The 23,716-nt window shown below is 49.9% G+C and overlaps 1 protein-coding gene across 2 annotated transcripts in view; it reads left to right on the top strand.

Moving 5' to 3' along the window:
- Nucleotides 1-17,658, top strand: part of Fam83f (family with sequence similarity 83 member F) — a 29,900-nt gene extending 12,242 nt beyond the window's left edge. Inside the window, exons 2-5 of one of the 2 annotated variants that reach the window (XM_059247915.1) lie at nt 7,451-7,618; nt 8,118-8,239; nt 9,784-10,457; nt 17,025-17,658. In XM_059247915.1, coding sequence (XP_059103898.1) covers nt 7,451-7,618; nt 8,118-8,239; nt 9,784-10,457; nt 17,025-17,074 — 1,014 coding nt within the window. In that variant the 3' untranslated portion in view covers nt 17,075-17,658. Of the gene's footprint in view, nt 1-7,450; nt 7,619-8,117; nt 8,240-9,783; nt 11,610-17,024 lie in introns of those variants that run through there. The other variant, XM_059247914.1, reaches the window with a different exon arrangement.
- Nucleotides 17,659-23,716: the final 6,058 nt, after the last annotated feature.

Genomic DNA, 23,716 nt, shown 5'->3' with positions numbered 1-23,716 from the left:
TTCTGTGGCTTGTTATGTCCATATTGCCTGGGAAGACTGGAACAACTCCTGATGCCGAGACGCCCAGGCCTGGAGCTGGGACCCTGAGCTCTAGTCCCAGTTGTTCTAGACCCCACTGGATGACTTGAACGTTGGAACTGGGCTAATCGCTATCTAAGTCTCTTGCCGACTCTGAGAGATTCTTGAGTTTGAAATATTTCTGGATGTAGGGGCCACGTACAATGGCAGCCTGAATGTGGACCCGGTCAAGTGGCTTTGTGGGGGCTGACATGCAGATGCTCTCTGCTCCCTGACCTTGCACTCTGTCAGAGGGAAGAGGCTGCCTTTTTGTAGTTGCACAAAGACACTTACTGTGTGTGCTGGGGAAGGCCCTGCATTCTGGCCTGGTTTCCTTGGTGTAGGAGATCTCTGCCTTAGTAAAGCATTGTTCTCAGTCAGGGCTGGCTGCTCCTTCAGGATCTTCAGTAAGCAGAGTGAGAGAGCCACAGACTTGGGATCTGTCGCTTAGGCAACAGCACCATTCTCTATGCCCTTGAGGAAGAACTTCAACTCTGCCTTCTAGCAAAAACCACCTCACAAAAATCTACTCCATATGCTCCTCTTTAGCCCAGTGCCTTGTCATTAATGAAATAAAGAAAACCGCAGAGCCATAGCCATAGACAACAAACACAACACACGTACATACCTCCATTTAATATGGAGAATGGCCTGTCCTGAGTGCTTTGCCCAGGGTGGAGATTCTGAAAGGAACCTGCCCGTGTTTGCCATCAGAAGCCCACAGCCTGGGAGAGGAGGAGACGACAGGCAGACATTACACTAGAGTACCCACAGCCTCTCTTGTTTGCTTAGAATACAGACAGGCAGAAAGCAGAGTGTGGTTAACATTTCGAAGAGAAGGACTCTGGAAATTCTTGGAGTTTTCAAAGCTGCGTAGATGCTTCATCATGTTATGGCAGGTTCAGAAACAGAAGGATCTGAGCTGCACACTATTACATACTCAAGGAGACATTTACTTGTTCATATCTAGCAATACTTGGTTTTCATCCCTGGGGGGTGATGCTGCTAGTACCCAGTGGGTAGAGATCCAGATGCTGTTAAATCCCCTACAGTGACACGATAAAGTGCCCCAGCTCCAGAGGTCACTAGTGCTTCAACAGAGAAGTCCAGGGTTAAGGTTATTGTAGGTCATTCTGAATGACCCAAAACATGATGGGCCCTGCCTATGCCAGGTCTCTAAGAGTTGGGACCTCTTTGAGGGTCATGGGACCAACTGGTTTATCAGCCTTCTTTTAGGCTATGGAGAAGAAATCAGAAGGCAGAAGGGACAGGAGGGACCAACCAGAAAGCGATTCCAGAAGTTAATCAAGAGGCAGGGGATCCTGTGCTAGGGTGACAGTATTCATGAGAACAGTAAGGGGGGAATGACCCAGAGAGGGTTCATGGGGCACAGTGAGGTATGAGGACTGTTAGGGTTTCTTCAGTGAGGAGGAAAAGCCAACAGACTCTGGCTTGGTCTGTGAGTGGAAGGATGTTGAATTTGGAAGTGTCTGTAGGGCAGGCTAGGGGATGCGTCCCAGCAGCCAGCAGCTCTGTGGGTGTGGACATCTGCCAGAGCCTTCTGTAGTCTGGGTCATCTAAACATATGGGGGCTGCAGGGCAAGGCAGAGCCCTCCTCGTCTCTGTTCTCTAGTGGCAATTAAGGAAAGAAGCTGGGAAGCTAGAAGAGTCGTTAAAGTTGAATGGCAGATAGAAGGGCATTCTAGGGCTTCCGAACACCCTCCCTCCCACTCCCCCGCCCCTGCTGCCTGGGCAGGCTATCAAAGGAGGAGATGATGAGCTAAGGAAACACCCCATGAGGAGTCCTACAGCATCAGAGTCTCTTTGCCAGTGTGCCTGCGACAGCTTCTAAACAACCGCCAGCTGGAATTAACCTCTCTCTCGGCGGCGTTGCGCCTCAGTAGGTAACCAGGTGAAGGATGCTGGAGGCAGAGCCAGCCAAAAGGGGCAGAGCTTTTCTCTCCTGACCAAATCTGTTTCCCTGGAGTCAGAGCCTGTAAAGTCTTATTTATTTATTTGTGAGCCCCAAGCCTCCTCCTTCATCAGGAGCCTTGACGTTAGACTTGGCATGGGAGTCATGGGCACATTCAGTGCTGCAGCACAAGGGTATGGAGCTGGTTTTCCTGGGCCTGATGCTGAGGATGAATTTCAAGCAGGCCCTCGGAGACCAAAGCGCGGGGTACTTATCACCTCCCCACAACTAGATTGCAAGAGCCAGTGTGCGATTGATTTTTTTTTCCCTATTACAGATATTTCATTGTTTAATTGGTAGTGACACAGATGGCTGATTCTCACCAGGGTGTCTAAGCCCCAGTCTCCTGCAAGCTAGTCCTGGAAACTTTCTGCCTCTCTCATTCTTAGGTGGGGGCCAGGGCAAGTCAGCTTTCCTGCTTGCTTTTCCAGTTACAGAAAAAGTCAAAGTGGGGATCCAAGAAGTCAGCTGGAAACTGGCCAGGCAGTCCTAGGTGACGTGCGATGACTCTGAGCTGGACACTGGGGAGAGTTTAGAAACTAGAGAGGGCAGTGGACTGTGGCCTCAGGCAGTGCTGGCATGAGAAGGTGGTTAGTATGGCATGGATGTGGAGGTCAAATGTTCTGTCAACCTTCACACGGGTTCTGGGGATCAAACTCAAGTCATGAGCTTGTTTGGTGTGAACACCCTGGAATGAAGAGTGTTCTCTGTAGGACCATGCTACCATGTACCTCCTCCCCAAAGGCCACTGTCCCCTTCCCATACCTACAGTGGGCTGTGTCAGCCCCACTGGAGGACTTGAGCATGGGTTTTGTTTGACTGGTTGGCCTCAAGTACAAGAGAGCTGACGTAGTCCACAGTTCACAGTCCCCTGCTGTCGTCAGTCCACCAAAGGACCTCCCTCATTTTCTCTTTCTCATCTTTCCCTTTCCTTTCTCCTGTGCTCAGTGTAAGTCCTTGGACATGTTTCTAGCCTAGAAAAATATACAGTCTCATAAGACTATTTTATAGAAATAGTATTAGGCTATAGAGTTCACTACAACATATATATATATATATATATATATATATATATATATATATATATATATAGAGAGAGAGAGAGAGAGAGAGAGAGAGAGAGAGAGAGAGAACACCTCTTGTAGGCTAGGCTGGCCTGGAACTTGCTTTGTAGCTAAGGATGACCTTGAACTCCTGATCCTCCTTCTGTACATCCTAATGCTGGGGTTACAAAATCCAGCCACCACTCATCTGAAAGAACGGCTCAGCAGGTAAGAGCACTTGCTGCTCTTGCAAAGGACCTGGGTCTTGTTCCCAGCACCCACATCAAACAATTCACAACCACCTGAGGAGATCCTGTGCCCTCTCTGGCCTCCTCAGTACTTGTATGTCTGTGATACACATTTAGATCTACATATCTACAAATAAGTCTTAGAAGAGATCTAAGAACTGAGCGTGGAACTCATTCATTGCTTCCATCAGCTATGGCACATCCTCTCCTATGCCCATTTCTTTACCTTGTCTTCCAGAGAAAGATACTGAAATTGTTGGCAATTCTTTGCTTTCCCAAGGGAAGCTGTAGTAAGTTCTCTTTCCCTCTTATAGACCTGTGCCGAGATCCAAGCAGTTCCCGGGTGCTTGGCCAGGTGTACTTCTGCTCTCTCATACACACTTGAACCACACTTACTCTAGTAAGTTCCACTACCGCACCTAGCTCATATTTTACTATTCCTTACATTTCTACTGCATCTGTAATTAATTCTCCTTGCCAGTCTGCATTGTGTTTGTAGCTCCTCTTTCTGTCGGTCTCTCTAGATACTTGTATGATTTTAGTCCTTTCCAAGAATGGGGTTTTGACTTGATGTTTCTGAAATATCATGCAGCAGTGAAATGTGCTCTTGGGTCAGGTGTACCTGTTTCTTGTTTTGCTGTGTACCAGCTGAGTGACCTTGGACACATTACTTGGCCCTGTGTATTTACTTCCTCAATTGTGAAATGGAAATAACAGTCCTTCCCAGTAGAGCGATTGTGAAGAATCAGATTAGAAGAGTTACCCAAAGTGCATGAGCACTTGGGGACTATTTAGTGCATGTTCATTCCCATTCTCAGCCTGCACTAGTCAGAATCAACTGTGTGTGTGTGTGTGTGTGTGTGTGTGTGTGTGTGTGTGTGTGTGTGTGTGTGTGTAAGCAGCGATGGGACAGAAAGGAAGAAAAAGTTGATTTTCTTGGCTTTTGGTGGTGGTATTGTTGGATGATGATGTTGATGACGATGTTGATGCCAGGTTGTCATGAACTTTCCGTACATACAAAGATGGCCATGAACTCCTGCTTTTCTTGCCTCCACCTTGCAAATGCTAGGATTACAGGTATGTACCACCACACCTGGCTAGAGAGATTACTTTTTAGATGAAAGTCTAAAACCTCAGGGTAAACCAGCAGGCTAGAGACCTAAGGGAGAGGTGTAGTCCAAGTTCAAAGGCATGTGGCTTGCAGAATTTCTTCTTGTTCAGGAGAAGTCAGTCTTTGTCTATGAAGGCCTTCAGCTGATTGGAGAAGACCCACGCACAAATAGAGGGGAGTCTGCTTTATTTGAAGCCTAAAATATACCTTCACAGAAACATCCAGAATGGTATTTCACTAAATATCTGGACTCTGGCCCAGCCAAGTTAACGTGAAGTTAAGAACCACGGTGCTTCAAAGTGTCTTTGCTGGAGCTGTGCCTTTTGTCAGAAATGTTCACTTTGTAGGTCTCTCAAAGCAAGGAAGGCACATTCCCCTGTCTCAGCCCAGTGCTCCTGGCCAGGGCACAGTCACACAGAGCGACCCAGCCAAGACCCAGTTTTCTAACTTGAGTCACTTCTATTTTCCTGCACAAACCATCCCCTGTCCCATCTTGAAGGGTTTTCTTGTGGGCCCCAAAGACTGTAGACCCACCACTTTCTACTTATGTGACCTTAGGCAAGATACTTGACCTCAGTGAGCCTGCTTCCTCATCGGCAGAGTGGAGATGCCCTGCACTTTATACAGTTGCTGTGAGGATTAGAGATAAGGCATGTAAGGTGCCGTACACATGCAGTACTCAGTTCTCACCCTGATCCTTTCTTTTGCCTAGTCCTTTCTCACAGCATCCAAGGACACCCTGTTCATTATAAGGCTTGTTTTATTCTTCCCTTCCCTGGCTAAAAGCAGTACTTGCCTATCTCTCACTGCACGTCACATGTCACTTGTGTAACTCTTAAGACATTTATCTCTTTCACCTTATGCCTTAGTTATTTTGTGTAAGTGGCTTATCATCCTTGTGGCAATTGTAACTTATCTGTCTTTAGATCCTCACTGTGCCCATGGGGGCCCAGTAATCATCATGTGGATGTTAATGGTTGGCAAATGGAAGAGCTAGAAAGCTGGGTGGTGGTGGCTCACAACTTTAATCCAGCATATGCCTTTATTCCCAGCACTTAGGAGGATGAGGAGGCAGGAGCAGATGGATCTCTGTGAGTTTGAGACCAGCCTGGTCTATAGAGTGAGTTCCAGGATAGCCAAGGTTACACAAAGAAACCCTGTCTCAAAAAAAAAAAAAAAAGAAAAGAAAGAAAAAGAAAAAAGGAAGAAAGAGCTAGAGAGAGCAGTAAGTGATACTGCAGGAAGTAAGGGAATAGGGAGAGTTCAGAGGCTGGAATTACGGTAAAGTGTGGTGTGAAGATGGTGACAGTGATGGTGTTGTAGGTGATAGAAGTTTATTGAACTTATCACTCACTGCCCAGCATTGCTTTAAGTGTTAATGTGTGCCATTGAGTCCTCAGCACAATGAGATAGGCACCATTATTAGCTCCATTTTCCTGCCAGGAAGTCCAGGGTGCTGGAGTTGACCTGGATAAAGAGTCTGTGTTTTCAACTACTATTGATTGAGGACTCACTTACTGGGTGTGTACGGCACCTTACATGCCTTATCTCTAATCCTCACAGCAAATGTATAAAGTGCAGGGCATCTCCACTCTGCAGATGAGGAAGCAGGCTCACTGAGGTCAAGTATCTTGCCTAAGGTCACATAAGTAGAAAGTGGTGGGTCTACAGTCTTTGGGGCCCACAAGAAAACCCTTCAAGATGGGACAGGGGATGGTTTGTGCAGGAAAATGGAAGTGACTCAAGTTAGAAAACTGGGTCTTCACAGCTGAGCACTAGGTGGAGTCAGGGGAACCCCACAGAAGATAGGGAGGAAGGACAGTAAGATCAAGAGGCCAAGGACACCAGGAGAACATGACCCACAGAATCAACTAAGCAGGGCTCATAGGGGCTCACAGAGATGACAAGCACAGAGACCGACAAACAGAATCGACAAACACAGACCCTGTATGCACCTGAGCTAGGTCCTCTGCATATACCTTATGGTTGTGTAGCTTGGTGTTCTTGTGAAACTCCCAACAATGGGAGAAGGGGTGTCTCTAACTCTTTTACCTGCACTCGGGACCCTTTTCCTTCTATTGAGTTGCCTTGTCCAGCCTTGATATGAGGGCCTGTGCCCAATCTTGTATCTTGTTAGGCCATGTTGTTTGATGGATATCCCTGTAGGCTCTTTTTTTTTTTTTAAGGAAATGGGAGAGGGGGAAGGGTCTAGGAGGAGGGAAAACTATGGTCTGGATGTAATATATGAGAGAAGAATAAATGTTTAAAAAAAGGAAAACTGGGGGACTGGAGAGATGGCTCAGCAGCTTTTCTTCTAGAAGTCCTGCATTCAATCCCCAGCAACCACATGGTGGCTCACAGCCGTCTATCATGGGATCTGATGTCTTCTTCTGGTATAAAGTTGTACAAGCAGATAGAGCACTCATACATAAAATAAATAAATAAATCTTTAGAAAAAAAAACTGGGTCTTCCCACTGTTCTTAATTTAATGATGGGGTAGGGGGGAAAGCTGAGCATCAGAGGTCAGGGGCACCTGGCCAACTCCAGCTCTATCAGCATCAGCACTGGGACTCTGCATAGCTGCAGGGAGATAGAGTGCCCAGACCTGCCGATAAAGTGATGGCCATGCAGATCGTGGCTGATGGAAGTGAACCCCTCCCTCCCACCTTTGCCATAACATCTCCTCACAGCTGCTCTTTCCATGGGGCAGCAGGGACAGCTCTCTCCAGGCTCCCAGCCCTCTCCTGAAATGGCGTCTGAGGAGTTCTGGAAATTTCCAGAGTACGCTGGGATTTATCCAGGTTGAAGTACCAGCAGCAGAGCCTGCACCCTTGGGCCCTTCACCTGAATTCAGTATGCTCTAAATTGTGGGTGCCTGGGGAACCCAGGAGTGGTGGCAGGTAGGGTTTTTGACTCTTGGCCATCAGTTGCCCCAAGGCAAGGTGGTCCTCTCTGGGCAGGTGTGTCTCAAAACATGTACCAGTCACAACATGTCTCAGCAGCACCTTCTCTGTCCAGGTCATTGCTGTTGTCATGGATGTTTTCACGGATGGGGATATATTCCAAGACATTGTAGATGCTGCCTCTAAGCGCCGGGTCCCTGTGTACATCATCCTGGATGAAGCAGGAGTGAAGTACTTTCTGGAAATGTGTCAGGACCTGGAGCTTGCTGACTTCCGCATTCGGGTGAGTTGTACCATTGGGACAGACTGTGGGCCAAAATGAGAAGGGAAACTCCTGTCCTTTCCTCTGGCTCCTCCCCCTTCTCCTCCCAAGTCCAGGGGCTCAGATCGAAGTTCAAGATCCCAATATTTTTCCTTCTGTATAAAGTCATGACTCAGGAACTTGTAACTGCTTACTTATCTATCCTTAATGCTTTCTGTCGTCCTAGAGCTGCCAAGGCTGAAGGAGGCAGCTCTCACTCAGCCCTGGGGTGGTCCGTCTGTAGAACCACTGGCTTCACTGTCCGGTTCAGCACAGGGCTGTAGTTCTCTGGTTGGGAACTTGGAGCAAGAACTCTCCTGAGCTTGTTGAAAGTAAAACATACAAGACCGAAGGAAGCAGAGGATTTTGGAAAGACTTGGGCAGCAGTCAGGGTCTGGGGACCTCTCCCAAAGCAAGACCTTAGTGCAAAGCCTGGAGGCCCTCCCCATACAGGGCAACTGTGTCTTTCTCTTCTCTACAGAACATCCGTGTCCGCTCTGTGACAGGAGTTGGCTTCTACATGCCCATGGGGAAGATCAAGGGGACTCTCTCATCAAGGTTCCTAATGGTGGATGGGGACAAAGTAGCAACTGGATCTTACAGGTGTGTTGGACCAGGACAGGGAGGACCTGGGAGACCTGTATTCATGGTTAATTGTTCAGGGATGTGCTAGCCTGGAGCTTCCACAGTCATGATTGTTGTTGGTTTGTTTTGGGTTTTTTTTTTTTTTGTGTGTGTGTGTGTCTTTTTTTTCCTTTTTTATGTATTTTTTTAGGTATGAGCTCTCTGTCTACATGTATGCCTGCATGCCAGAAGAGGGCATCAGATCCTAGTATAGATAGTGGTGAGCCACCATGTGGTTACTGGGAATTGAACTCAGGACCTCTGAAAGAGCAGCCAGTGCTCTTAACCACTGAGCCATCTCTCCAGCCCCAACAGTCATGGTTTTAAGAGGCTTTGTCTGTCCTGGTCAGAAACAGTCTCCTGCCCAGTTCCTTTCTCCAGACTTTCTGTTGACAGATTGATTATTCCAGAGAGAAGACCAACTCTTCCTAGACATTAAGCATTACCTACTTGTCATGGTCCTCAGCAGCCAGTTGTATTTTGAGGCTGGTTTTGGGGTGGGATAAGCAGGAAATAAAAGGGATAAGATTTGGAGAAGCAATGTGAGATGTTGTCTAATTTCTATTCCTGTGACAAAACACCATGGCCAAGGCAACTTATAAAAGAAAGAGTTTCATTTGGGGCTCATGGTTCCAGAGGGTAGGGAGCATGGCAGCAGGCAGGTAAGCATGGTGCTGGAGCAGTAGCTGAGAGCTCACATCTTATCCATAAGCCCAAGGCAAAGAGAGCTACCTGGGAATGACATGGGTTTTGGAAACCTCAAAGCCCACCCTCAGTGACACACCCCCTGAAACAAGATCACACTGCTAATCCTTACAAACAGTTCTACCAACTGGGGACCAAGCATTCAAATATATGAGCCTGTGGGGGCCATTCTCATTCAGACTACCACAGATGTGGCACAGAGAGATTACTCCAGAATTTGAATTGAAAGCAAAGTCCCAGGTCTGTGAGAACCTGTATGTGAGCCATCTCTTTCCTCTGAGAAAGTGAAAATCTAAGTGAGACCTGAGCACATGTAACAATGAGTAAATGATCTGAGTCCTCTTCTGCAGTTGAAGTATGGGTTTGTGCAGACCCTGTGCACTCTGGGAAGGATCAGTAGGGGTGGGACAATGCTATCAATGGCACGGCTTAGTCCCTACGTATTGCACACGTTTGTACCATGGAGTGAGCTGGTTACTTCATTTGAGCCTCAAAGCCTTGAGTTAAGACCCTGCCATCTCCCTATGGCGTTTTCTACCTTAGGCCCTGTAGCCACGTTGTACAAGGCACACAGGAAGGGTAGATGTGGATCCAGGTTTGACTTCTCAAGCCCCGCGGGAAGGAAGAGGGCAGGGAGAATTTGACCTGGTGAAAGGAGAGCAATCCAGTGTGAGGGCAGGAGGCATCTTTCACCAGGCATCGGGCAGTGTGGCCACAGTGACAGAGCAGGCTGAAGCAGGTTGAAGGGTGTTAAAGGAGCTACTGGTAGGATACTGGAGAGGTCTGGGCCCATCCATGTCTCTGCTTTCTGTCCCCAGCTTCACCTGGAGCTCCTCCTATGTGGACAGGAATCTTCTTTTGCTCCTGACAGGGCAGAACGTGGAGCCCTTTGACGTAGAGTTCCGGGAGCTGTATGCCATCTCTGAGGAAGTGAACTTGTACCAGCACCTGGGTCTGGCAGGCAGGCTTGGCCTCAACTACTCCTCCACCGTAGCTCGCAAACTTATCAACCCCAAGTATGCCTTAGTAGCAAACAGCCGCGCCCCTCCAGGAGAGCTGATGCGCTGGGCAGCCCGTCAGCAGCGGGAGGCTGATGGCAACGCGGAGGGACAGGAGGGCAGTGGCGGTGGTGAGTCTGCCCGGCGTCTGGAGAGCTTTCTGAATGATCTGGTTACAGTAGAACAGATATTGCCCACAGTGGAGCCCATTCCCTCAAGATTGCTGAGACCAAAGGATGGCAGGACGGTCTCTCAGATGCACGCAGACCTGAGGCACAAATCCCGAGAGGTGCTCCCCCAGAATGGCAAGGGAGAAGTTGCAAATGGAGAGGCCACCCCAGCCAAGGAGGGCAGACGCTTGAGCAGCAGGCTCTTCAGCCGACGAGTGAAGAGGCCTGCGGTGCTGGTCAACTCCACCTCCACTGAGACTTTTGCTGACATGGAGTTTCCTCTGGGGAAGAGGCCCAATGAGGGTTCCAGTGCCAACATATCAGGTGAGTGCCTGCCACTGAAGCTGGTGACCCTGGGCAAGTCACTGCAGGTCCTCGCTGCAGTTTCAGATTCCTTGTCTCTGAGGAAAGAGCGCTACATGCCTTGCTTGGTGTTTAGCACAGCAGTGGACATGGGATGGTCTGTGAGAACTGTTTTACTCCTCATGGTATTCAGATCACCTTTATAGTAACTCCAGTAAGAGAAGGAAGTGTGACAAGTTTTCCTTTTATACCTGAAGAAACAGTGCACAGCACTGGCTGTGAGTCTAGGGCTCCTCCTGGCTTCCTGCTGCTTGCTGTCATTGGGGTCTGATCTAGTCAGACATACCCCGTCCCACTGATGCACTGACCAGCTTCCTAGTTTCCGTGATAATAGTTAGAACCGTTTTCCCCAGTCTGTGTGAAAAGCGAATTTGCCCTCTGGGAAAGATTGGTAATGTGGAGCAGTGGATCTTTTCTAACCGTCTCTCCGAGAGCTCCATGAAGCCCTGTCTTCTTTCTCCTCCAGAGCAGTCTCGATATGACCTTCCAGGAGTCTGGTAGTGACAAACAGGCTGCCACAGAGCCTTTCTCTTCTCAGCTTCCCTGAGCTGGAAGAACTTCTGTGCTGGGGTTTTTCCTTCTGTGGTTGCAGGACTTTGAGGTGATGGTAACTGAGCTTCCTGGCCGACTCGCTATGTGAAAACTGATTGTGAAGTACCTGTCCTGAGCAGCCCAAGGGCTCAGGTATCCCATAGACCTGGCTTTGACCCAGTCAATGGTCTAGAGCTGGGAAAAATGCCACTTTCTCCTGATTAGAAGCACTTCATGTCCCGTTGAACCCAGGGATATAGCTCCCTCTCAGAACAGGTCTGGGAGTCTCGGCAATGTGGCATGGTATGAGCACCAGGACCACCCTCCAGCCCCCGCTGCCTCCAGTGGGCCCACACTGCTTGAGCAGCTCGGCAGACCAGGTTCCATATGGGTACTTTCTTTCCCTTCACCCTCATGAAGAGCCCATGAGTCCCGGATGCAGGTAGAAATTGGGAGAAGTGCAGTAAATGCAGGCCATGGAAAATGACTGTAAACCGAGTCAAAGCCAGGCCTGGGCCTTGACCTGTCAAGAGAGGCATGGCTGGTCCCCCACTCCCGGTCCCATTCCCCTTGGGCTTCCTTGGCTCCCCAACACCAGATGCTGATGTGCTTTGTGCCTCTTGTTTGGAAGGAGGGTTGCCATGGTGAACACCTGGCAAGGAAGAGGAGGGGGCGAGCCCAACCACAAAGGGGTTGTTTCCCAACTCCTGTCTGGAAGTGAGGTGGAAGCTTTCTCTTCTCCTGCCCCTCACCCTTAGGTGCTGTTTCCATAGAAACGCAAAGCCCATTGTCTTGTCCTTTCCTGCTGCCTCTGGTGTCAGATATCCCCCCAGATGACTTGGGCAGTTAGTGTTTGCTGCTGCTGCCTATTTCTGAGCATCTGTACACAGTACCCTGGAACCAGCAAGCAGACCCCATTGTGCCTTTGGGAGCTCCAGAGCACCCAGCCCCCTGAGCAGAAGAAGGGCTGGGGTAAGACTGGCTAGCACACATAGGAAAGTCTAAAGTGTGTCGTTCCCCCACCCCCCAAGCCTGGGGAAGAACATAGAGGTAGCAACACACACACACACACACACACACACACACACACACACACACACACACCCTGCCACCCCCACCAAGGCTCTGAAATCCTAGCTGTTTACTGAGACCTCTGGCACCTGCTTATTTCTTGCTCAAAGGCGGAGCTGAGAAGCTGAATTTCTCTTCCCAAAAGCCCTTCCTATACCTACATCTCCCCAAGCTCTAGGCTCAGGGACCTCTGGTGCCTTCCCTCAAGGTGGCAGCCACTGAGCAGCTGACCACACACAAGGCAGCATGGGCCCCCATCCTGGGACGGATTGGAACCACTTCAGCTTCTTCCTCAGAGAAGGAACCCATCCAGGGAAGGAATCCCCTTCCCACGGGGAGCATTCAAGCTGCAACAGACAGTGGTGGAATGATCTCAGCTCTTGACGCACTGCCCTCCCCTCTCCAGGGCTGTCTCCTCTTCTGGAGGAGGAGGGGTAAACTGGGGAGGGCTTCTGAGGTCCCTTTGAGTTGATGCTGACTGTCCTATCTGTCTCTGCGCCCTCTTGTCAGAGAGAATGTGGGTGGATGACAAGGTGGGTGAGGGAGAGAAAGATAGGAAAAGCCAAGAGCTGACAGCCTGTAAAATTGCTTGATAAGAAGTATATAGTTGTCAAACAGCATGCAAATTTTTGCAAACCCAGGTGTGGCCCTGGGGAGAATCTTACAGAATCGCCTCCTTTGGGGCTAGGGGGTGGGGTGTGTGTGTGTGGGGGGGGGGGGGTAAGAAACCCACAATGGAATCAGCCTGGAAGTTTGAAGAGCCAGAGCCCCCTCTAGTGGCTGAAGCTGTGTGTCCTTTGCCGTTTGCTTTTTCTCTTAACTAAACTGTGTCCGCACTGGGTTATCAGCTTCTGCCCCCCTGGCCCCTTGCCACCCGCACCCTTACAGGATCTCTGTGCAGGCTCTCTGAGAGCAGAGAGTTCCCATTCTCAGGAGAGCACAGCTACGGATATCCTTGTTTAAAATCCCGTGAATAGAGTCAGCCTGCTGGGCTGGGCTCAGAAATCTGCATTTTTTTTTTTTTTAAACCACTATGAAACAGGATTTAGTCAACTAAATGTATCATTCTCTGGATGGCATTCACCATATTGGTAAAGACTAAGGAATTGATGATGTTCAGCAAAATGTGGAATGCTAGTGGTGCTGACAGGAAAAAAACAGCTTTGGAAACCAAAGCTTTTATCACAGCTGTTGCCATGAAGATCCATTTCATCTTTTAACCAATCCCCACTGCCAAGAATTTAAAATTAAACACTAAATTAAATCAGAAGCATAACATAGGAATGCCAGTATCAAAGGAATTCATGTAACAAAACAGTGGTTCTCAGGATCACCAACACATGAACACTCTCACTCCTGTTAGGTTAGACTATGATGGCTTCCGTGAGTCAGTGGAAGAAGAGCTACCTTTCCCTGTTTGCTTTCTACACCATATGGTAACAGACACATTAACAGGTCCTGAAGCACTGAATGTAGATGTCTGCATTTTGAACGGGAGCGTTGGTTTTCCCACAAAGCTCTCCAACACAGAGGGGTCTTCAGACTAGTACCAATGCAGTTAGTTACAGGAGACTCAGGCAAAGCTCTGCCTTTGGGGAAGTCACTAGGCTAGAGGAGGTGGTCCCAGGTGCTGTTCTTGAACTCCCAGGCCATCATTGGAAAATAGGAAATGGTTTCCAGTGTTAAAGGGGACATAGAGTGAAATGCTGCCATTCAGAACTCAAATGGTTTTTGCAAGTGTTTGCCTGATGGTGACACCCCACGAATAAGATCCTCGAACTCCAGAAGGGCCAACCCCCATATCCACAGACAGGCCGGGAGGAAAAGAGCAGCATGGTGTCTGCCCCCAGAGCCACCTCCGAACAGCTGCAGCTGCCTCTGAAAGGGTAGTGCTGATACCGTTTCCCTGCTTCTGTGGAGACTGGAAGGCCTGTGGTGCCGTCTCTGATTTCAGAATTGTGGCTGCAAGGCTCCTGGATTTGGGGACTGCAGGCTCTTCTCTGTCGCCCTGTGGGGCTGGTGACCTTTGATGTCTTGCCTGGAAATCTGAGTCCTCATCAGGGTGGACTAGTGAGGAAGTACTACCTGAGCTGTGGATCTGTGGCCCCCATTCGTGGGAATATCACTCAGGTGTTGCTCTTGAGGAGCATGGGTCAGGTCCCAGCTGCTGTGTGGACTATGTAGTCAAATCTGATTATCCTGAGCCCTGTGACCAAACTAACTCTGCTCCAAAGATGAGGCAGCTGTACTGTTCATATATGTATGATTTATTTCATTTTATATGTATGAGTGTTTCGTCTGCATGTATAGATGGGCACTACATGTGTGCCTGGTGCCTGCATAGTTCAAAAGGGGGCTTTAGATGCCCTGGAACTGGATTTACAGATGTTTTTGACCTATCATGTGGTACTGGGAACCGAACTCGGGTCCTCTGAAAGAGCAACAAGTGTTCTTAGCTTCTGAGTCATCATCTCTCCAACTCAGTTGTGCTGTTGTTACCAGAAGACCAAACAATTTGTGTGTCTTCCCAGTTCCTCCGAGGCTGTCTGGGCCTCTGGTCACTCTCAGAATGGTGCTAGGTAATCACGCATCTCTGGTGTTGTTTGTATTGGCCTGAACTCCAAATAGCCAGCCATTGCCTGCTTACTTGTTTTATCCAATAAGAATATGGTTTCCAAGTATTTGCTCTGTGAGGCACAGTTCTAAATTAAGCAGAGAATGGAATGAACAAAAGCCCTTTCTTGTGGCACCCATTACCCTAGGGATGGTTGAAGGCAGGGAGCATCATGACTCTGTTCTACAGGGTGCCCAGGGGAGGCCTGATTGATTAAGGAGCACTGGAGCAGATCCTCAGATGGACACATGAACATCAGGGAAAGAATGTTCCAGATAAAAGGAATGTGAAGCCCTAAAAGCTATAGGAAGAGGGGACTTCCTGTCGTCACAGTCCTATGTGACTTCCCATGTTGTTCCCTGCCTCCCCTCCTCTTGAAGCATCTTGGCTCCTAGCTGCTGTTCCACATGCCCCAGGCTGTCACCTTCCCAGTCCCTCCATGCATGCCATGGCCCGTTCCTACTGCTCTTCATTCTGTTTCCAGGCTCCAGGGCTGAGCCTCTTTGCAGTTGGCTTTCTCACATAAGTCTTCTTTAGGTCACTCACTTCCCTGCCACACATACTTTATAAAAAGAAATTGTTTGGGTGGTTGGCGTAATTCTTTCACATTAATCTGAATGGGTTCAAGGCATCTGCCCTTGGCAGTTTTCTGGTAAATGAGCATGGAAAGAAAGATGGAACACAAAGAATTTTCCTTCACGCCTATTTCTCTGTCAGAGTCCTAGAAATGAATCCTGAGGATAAGGCGTATCTCTAAGCTGGCATCCATCTCTACAAATTGGAGGGTCAGGGCCTGCTAAAGACCGCCTTCTCTGGGAAGGAGCTGGCAGGGCACAGCCTCTGGGATGCTCCTGTACTTTCGACATATTCCTGCCCTGCTTCTGGATCCAGAGGTTGATTTTGCTTTCCTGCCTCTGAAGTGCTGCTGCCTCTGGGGAGGCACTGGGCATCCACTTTGCAGGCCAAGCAAACGGAAAAAGCCACTGAGGAGAGGAAGTGGGAGCCTTTCATTCGCTCTTGCAGCAGCAGCAAGGGGCTCCAGGGTGGTAGAATTTAATGACCTTCACAGAGCCACACCAGACACAGCCCTCAGTACCACCACCGAAGGCCACTGGTTTCCTGTCCTACCTCCTTCTAGGCAGTCAACTGCCTGAGTCCAGGGGACACCCAGCAGGGACACCCAGGAGGCTGGTTCTGCAGTAAGTCCTGAGGAATGAGTTCATTGTAGCCCCACTGAGGCAGTGGCTGGTAGAACAGGGACAGCAAGCCTGGGCAGTGTGGCCTTCGACAGGCACAGGGACTCACGAAGGGGCTGCAGCACCAGAGTTCCAGGTCTAACCCTGCCCAGTGCCTCTCCTGCTACTACAGCTCACAAGAGGCAGTCGTCACCTTAATTAAATTCACAGCTGAAGTGATATGGACGGCAGTGTGAGCACAAGGGAGACTGTCTTTATTGTATAAGCGGGAATAGGCAGGAAGTAACACAGTGGCTTCCACCTGGGAATAGCAGGCAGCAGGCATTCTAAGGATGTGGACTCTGTCTTCAACTGTTCAGTGCCTCCAGAGCCAGCCAGAGGTGTCAGGTCACTTCACAGTTCTCCTCCCCTCCCCCAGAGTCCAGAGCAGGATTCTATCATGAGGACAGCTGGCACCTTTTCCTGGGATTGTGAAGGAGGTAGGAGTAGATGGAGGGGTCTGGAGGGGAGGAGAGGACAGTCTAGAGAAAAGCAGCCTTCTCAGCCTGGGGCCTGTGCTGCTCCATCCTCTGCTGGGTCGCCACACAGCAGTGTGAGCACACTGCCCTCCCCAGGCATAGTTCCCTGAGTGGCCGAAGGAGCTGAGACTGGACAGGAAGGCCAGGGCCTGGCACTGTCACCGACCACTTCCTGGACAGGTCTACTGCTTGAGCCCTGCAATAAGGCAGGTTCATCGCTGCTGCCCCTGTGCCCTCCAGTCAGGACCCCTGAGAGTGCCCTTGATTTCACTTTGAGAGCTTGAAGCTGCCTTCAACATTTAGCCGCTAATGATAGGACTCTAAGTCATTGGTGGCTGACTCCAGAGTCCCTGTCGTTGTTGGTCAGGAGACGCAGACCACTTGATGCGTGGGGATCCTCCAATCATGGTGAGGCTGCTGAAACAGTCCCTTTGCTTTCCTGGGTGCCCTGTCGACCTGGATTCCAGACCAGCAGCTTGGAAGAGAGGCGTTGGTCCTGAGCTCCAAACTTGCTTATGTGGGCGGTTCAAGGTCGGGCTTGGGGTTCAAGGTTGAGCTTGTTACTTATGCCCTCCATGTCTGTGCCCTGTCTCCACAGGTAAAGCGAGTGACAGGATCACCAAGTCCAGCAACTGTGTGATCTCCTGAGCGGCAGGGTAGTGGTAGGTGGGACCTGCAGATGCCCACCCATCCTGTCCTCTGCTGAGGAGAGCATGGCCTATACCCTGTACTCGTTCACACATCAGATGCTAACCAGGCCTCCTCCCTGCAGCCTCCATCCCGGTCTTAGTGCCTGAATCCCAGATGGCAGGATCTGAAGCATCTCAGCTGTCACCGTCTCCACAGACGGCCATGGCGGGACAGGAGTACTGTTACCTTGTTTACATGAAGTAGACACCTGGCTAGTGTCTGTTCTCCTTTATGCCAGCCTCTCCTCCACTGGGCCCGCCCTGCCCTACAGGTCCTCCGGTGGGAAGGACCATTCTTTCTACCTTGGTAGGACCAGATGGCCAAGGCAGCCCAGCCACTTGACTTGTCCTGGGACTTGTGCTGCTGTCTAGTCTCCCATACCCCAGAGGCTGGCGGGGGAAAAAAGGGAAGAAGACAGGACATGGAGCCAGTCCTGCTCCAGCCTTGAAACTCCAGGTGGAAGATGCAGCTGGAACAGCGGGGACATTGGCTATTGTGGCCTTAGGGACACCCATTTCTGCTGGCACCTGAGCTAGTCTCTGAGTGGAATGGGATGGGGATACTTTGGCCTCCTTCCAGCCAGTGGTGGTGAAGAGTCTCTTTCCCTCCTGCAGTGTCCTAGCAAGCCTGGCCTCAGTGCCTGAGCTTCCCTGGCTGCTGCTGTGGAAAACTGGGGCCCCATAGAGTGCCTTTCCCTATGCCTGCTCCTTTCAGTAGGCTTTTGTTTACAGGGCCTGTGAAGGATGGGAGTGGGCTGGACCCGGGAGACGAGAGCATTTGTGTTTCCTCCCTGACGGTTCCTCCCTGATCATTTGCGTGGCCTTCATGCACTAGGGATTCCTCAGTGAAATTTCAGCCAAAGACTAGCCTTAGCCTCCTGGGAAATGTCAGGCTGTTCTTAGACACCTCAGTTTCTCTAAAACAGGTAGGCCTAATTGCCACAGTACTAGGCCAGGACAACTGTCCCACTGCCACCTCCCCACAGTGACCTGTCCAGATTGAGGGAGAGTGAACGTTGACAGAATGACAGAGGGGCAAAGGGCCACACAGAAGCCTTTACAGGCCTCCGAACTAGGCTCTTGCCCCCTTTTTTTCTGAAAAGGTCTTGGATACCGCTAGTACTGGGAGGGACACAGGCATCTGCAGAGGCAGCTGGTGAGAGGCAGGGAGGGAGGGGGTGCTGTGGGCTGCAGAAGTGGGGCGATACATGGTGGCCTGTGCCTGTGTCTGGCCTCCTGGCTGGTGGGGAATAAGAAGGAAAATTAGGGATGGCCTCAGTCCAGAGTCCCCTCTGTTCACCCTGAGGTTAGCTTCTGGGAGTGGGAAAGGGGCCCCGCCGTGGCTTCCCAAACCTTTGTGGGGATTAAACACTTCTGGTAAATGATTCCGGATACAAGGCTGACGGTGCGCCATGTGCTTATTCTGGAGGAAATGAGGAGGCCCAGGTGGCATGGGAAGTGGCCTGTTACACCTCTGCTCTTCTGATCACCGTGAAGATGTGGGATCCAAGATACCTAAACTCCAGTGGGGAAGAGAAATGACCATGTGGAGAGTGGCTGCCTGAGGCCGGGAAAGAGACCTGCTCCTGAGCAATTCTGCTGAGGCTGTCTTCTCTCTTCCCAGTGAGGGAAGCTAGTCTGTTTCACCCTCCTGGACAGGCACTAGAGGGAGAGTGCGCTTCTCTACCCTACTGTGTTTCTCTCACTGAGCCACTCACCACGTGCTGTAGTCATGAAGCATTCAAAGAAAGAGTCTATCATGTAGGCTCACCACCATCCCCAAGTCCACGTCACAAATGTACCAGTGGCCAGTGCTGCAAAATCTGTTGGGGGTGGGGGGCAGCTGGACTGTATACACAGGATGTGGCCCAGGCTGGCCTCCAACAGCGGCTCCAGTTCTCCTGAATGCTGGGTTTACAGGTGTGCACCACCACACCCAGCTTTACCTTGTGTGGCTTTGGCATAGCGCGTTGGCTCTGAGGTTGGCTGACTTGCCTGAGATTTCCCATTCTGCAACATCTTCCACCTTTATCCTAGTTACCTTGTTCAACACTTCACTGCCTAGTTCTCCCCAGAACAGGTGTGTTTATGTGCACACATCTGCCTTCCATTCAGCTCTCTGTCAGATTTCCTCCCAATCTGTTCCCCTTCCTTCAGTCTCAGCCCTGGTAAGCACCCTGGGACATACCTATGTGTGCCCAGGAGTGCCCCCCCCCCCAAAAAAGAGCTAGAGCTGACAGCAAAAGGACCTCCCAACTCAAGTGAGGCGGACAGTCTGAGTAAACATCACAAAGCCCCTGTCTGCAGCTAACGAGCCCGCCTGTGCCAAGGCTGCAGCCTGTCACCTGGCACTTCCCTGCACTCGTGTTGTCTTCCCCATGGGGCCCAGTGGCTGACATGAATCATCTGTACCACTTTTCCAAAGGCACGAGATTTGCCTCAGAACAGCCCCCTAGGCTCAGTGAGTCGAACCTGACCGAGGTAGGGAGAATGCACACCAGAGAAAAGCAAGAGGTGGCAGGTGCAGACGAGCAAGTGTGCATAGGCCGAGTAATTGTGGGGCAGACCCCACAATCATGGCAGTGGCTCCAGACTTCCCACTCTCTGGTCAAGGCTTTTGCCCGCCCAGCTGTGGAACAGGGAAGTTGCTGTTTCCAGATCACACACTCTGCCATCTGGCATGATAGGTGACTATTCTTCTTGGCCAGGCTCTGGGCACAAAGGACACGTCGGTCTAGCTCGGTGCCATGACCATAGTATCATCTTAATATCTGTTGGTTAAATGGTTGAAAATTGGGTGGCTGTGGCCAGCAAGATTGGTCAGTGTGTGAAAGCACTTGCTGTACAAGAATGATGACCCCGGTTCAATCCCTGGAACTCAGGGTGGAAGAAAAGAACCGACTCCCAGTTGTACTCAAACCTCCATATGTAGGTGGTGGCACATGTGTATTATTCACATTTACATGTCTGAGTCCTTGCAAAGGGACACTAAGAAGGACCTTGAGATTGGTAGGTTTCGTGGGAAAGACTGGAGTCCAGCTATAACGCCCTCATGCATTGTCTCTCAGCCTTTCCATAACAGCTATTCAGAAACAAGTTGGTATCCAGGAAAGTGGTTAGAGGCTAGGGCAGCCTGAAGACCCCCAAAATCAGCTTCAGGAACAGGTGCCTATGTCATAGGATATGAGCTAGGATCTGCCATGAAAGCTGGCAAGCAAGTGGGAGCCTGCAGGAGGAGAAGTACAAAAGACAAGGACAGGAGGCATGTCCACAGTGCCCAGGGCCCTAAAGGAAAATCCACTGCATGCCAGAAGTCTTGTGGTTTCCATTTCCCCAGTGGCAGCTGAGTAGAGACATGCAGCTCACTGCTTGTCTGCAGTGAAGTGGGTAGTTACTGAGTACCAGGCCTCGGGGACACACCGTGGCTGAAGAAGGCAAGGTTTGAAAACAGAGTGGATGAAGCCAGGAGGTGATGATGGTGCACACCTTTAATCCCAGCACTCAGGAGGCAGAGGCAGGTGGATCTCTGTGAGTTCGAGGCCAGCCTGGTCTACAGAGCGAGTTCCAGGACAGCTAGAGCTACATAGTGAGACCCTGTCTTGAAAAACAAAACAAAACAAAAACAAAAAAAACAAGGAAATAAAGCAGAGTGGATGCTTGCTGCTTGCGGTGACTTTCATGAGGGCATGAAGTAGTATAGGTTGGCCCAGGCAGACTCCCACTATATGGCTAGGTACCCAACAGGCTTACTTCTCAAATTTGGGGTTCCTTCTATGTCACATGGAGGCTACCCACCTGAGGCCAAGCATCTAGCAGGAGAAGGTGCAGGTTTGGAGCTTCCAGAAGTATTGTATGACATTCTCCTGTGCACACACCCTGGCAAAAAGTCAAGCTCACGGTGTTTGGTTAGCACACTGGGCCAAATACTAGTTCACCTAGAGAAAGTTTCAAGGCCCAGGTTCTGAAAGAAAGGTGGAGAAAACGGCCAAAGCTTCAGTTTGTGAGTCACTGTTGGACAGGGACCCATTTGTACCCCATTGCCACCTCAGAGGTCAGCTGGGTTCATGAAAATCTCACTTCTCTTGACTAATAGTTTTGGGTGAAACGGACAGTTTTAACTTGTCTGGAGAATACTGTAAATATACAAAATACAAACAAAGCTTGAACCAAAGACAGTATTCTGTACTCAAGAAGCTAGCCAACCGTGTATCACACCAGCCCTGTACTCTTCCCCCATAAACTCCAAACTCCCAGGTGTTTGCCTAGCATCTCAGCCGGTGGCTGCTGGCCTACCCCCACAGCTGCTGTACGGGGAGGCGCCTCCTGCCTTCCCGGAGAGCACTGGGTGCTGAGGCGCCTCAGGAGCCATGTGGGAGGAAGCACCGGTGGAGGACGGCTGACACCTTGTGGCCAGCTGGCAGCTTGCATCAAACCTCGCTAGCTCAGGCGGCCAGGCTTGGGGCGGGCAAGCTCCTCCTGTAAAGGGCCAGAGTAAATACTCTGGGCTTTGACTGAGCGAGCCAGACCGCACACATTTCTGATCCCAGCACTCTTGAGGCCAAGACAGAGAGGATCGCCGCAAGTTCTAAGCAAGCCCAGCCTGCATAGTGAGACGGTGCCCCACCACACACACACACACACACACACACACACACACACCCCTTAGGCTCTTTCGACGTGTGCTGGCTGCCATGACTACGGAGTAGCACTGAAGCAGCTACACAAGCAAATGGGCACAACAGTTTCTGCAAAACTATGGGAGCTGAAACTGTCACACATACAATAGTCACATACCACAAAATATATTATTATTGTCATTCTTTTAGTCATTTAAAAACATAAAAACTCAGGCGGGCAGTGGTGGTGCATGTCTTTAATCCCAGCACTCGGGAGGCAGACCCAGGCGGATCTCGGTGAGTTTGAGACCAGCCTGGTCTACAAAGCGAGTTCCAGGAAAGGTGCAAAGCTACACAGAGAAACCCTGTCTCAAAAAAACAAAAACAAAAACAAAAAAAACCCAACCAACCAACCAACCAACCAAAAAAACAAAAAATGTAAAAACTCGGGGCTGGAGAGTTAAGAGCACTTCCAGAGGAATCAAGATTGAGTTCCAGCACCCACATCAGGTAACTCACAGTTACCTGTAACTACAGTTCCAGGGGACTTGACTCCTTCTTCTGGCCTTTGCAGGCACCTGTACACACACGTGCACATACATACACATATATGTAATTAAAAATAATTTTTTTATAAAAATGTAAAAATGCAAGCTGAGGAGATAAAGCTAAATTGTAGACCATAAGCCTAGCATTCTACACTAGCATTCTAGTGGAGGTCCTGGTCCAATTCCCACACCAGAAATAGAACTGAAATGTAAAGACCATCCTGACCTCATAGGCTGGCACCTGACCCAGGACACTCCTTCACACCTGTGTCCCCAGTGACTCTCAGTCATCACATTTGACGTCTGTGTCATTGTTGTGTTGAGAGGAACCCCTAGTCTCCTCCTCAAAGATAACTCAGGAGCCTTTGTGGTTTTCCTTCATATCATATGTTTACAGATATGCCCATTAGGTGCCCAGTCCTGTGCTAAGGGGGCATGCAAGAGCCTAGAGTTTTAATATTTGCTTTTATTTGTTTAAAAAAAAAAACAACTCACTGAGAACTCATTGTATCTCAGGGACTATGTTAAAACAACTGGTCTGTACCCCAAGGACGAAGGGGGACAAGTGTTATGATGGGGAAGCTGAAGGAGTAGAGAAGCCCAGAGCAGGCATTTTGTCTGGGGGTGGAGCTCAGAGGAGAATCCGTGAAGGAAGAGGCAGCTCCTGAAACACCATGAGAAGTCTGGAGAAAATCTTTTAGAATTGGAAGCATGGAAGATAGATCAATTAAGGACACAGTTCAAGACTCAGACACAGTATCTGTCCCCAAGACCTCTCTCTTCTCAACAGCAAGCTGCTTTGGATTTGTGGAAGGGATATGTAGCCATTTCCCTCAAGCCTTGTGGGATTGCCTCAAGTGGGCAATGACAGCTGAGTACTTTTTGGTTCTAACTAACCCCTGCCTGTGGATGAGGTAGCTTCCACCTAGGGCTACAAAGAATGTGCAGGGCAAAGCTGGAGTGTGTGAAAAACCCTTTATAATGGTGGGGTTGGGGGTGTTTAGACAGAACTTTAAGAAAGCCCAGATTCGGGCTGGAGAGATGGCTCAGTGATTAAGAGCACTGACTGCTCTTCCAGAGGACCCGGATTAAATTCCCAGCACCCACGTGGCAGCTCACAACTGTCTCTACCTCCAAGATCTGACACCCTTACACAGACATACGTGCAGGCAAAATACCAATGCAAATGAAATAAAAGTAAATAAGTTATTTTTAAAGAAAGAAAGTCCAGAGTCCCAGGACAAAGAGGTTGGAACATGATGCGCTACAGAAAAAACAGATGACACAATAGAGGAAGAGGAAGGGTACCGTGACCAAGCTGAGGGCTTCTGGGGAGGGAGCCATGCTTCAAAAATGCTTTCTCGTGAGTCTCACAAAACCTGGACAGGCAGACATGGTAAGTGTGTTTTGTTTTGGTGGTGGTGGTGGTTTTCCACT

The sequence above is a fragment of the Peromyscus eremicus genome, chromosome 20 (assembly GCF_949786415.1).
Source record: "Peromyscus eremicus chromosome 20, PerEre_H2_v1, whole genome shotgun sequence".
Taxonomy (NCBI): Eukaryota; Metazoa; Chordata; class Mammalia; order Rodentia; family Cricetidae; genus Peromyscus; species Peromyscus eremicus.
Note: the sequence above shows the minus strand (reverse complement) of the source record. Positions and strands in the feature narration are given on the sequence as shown.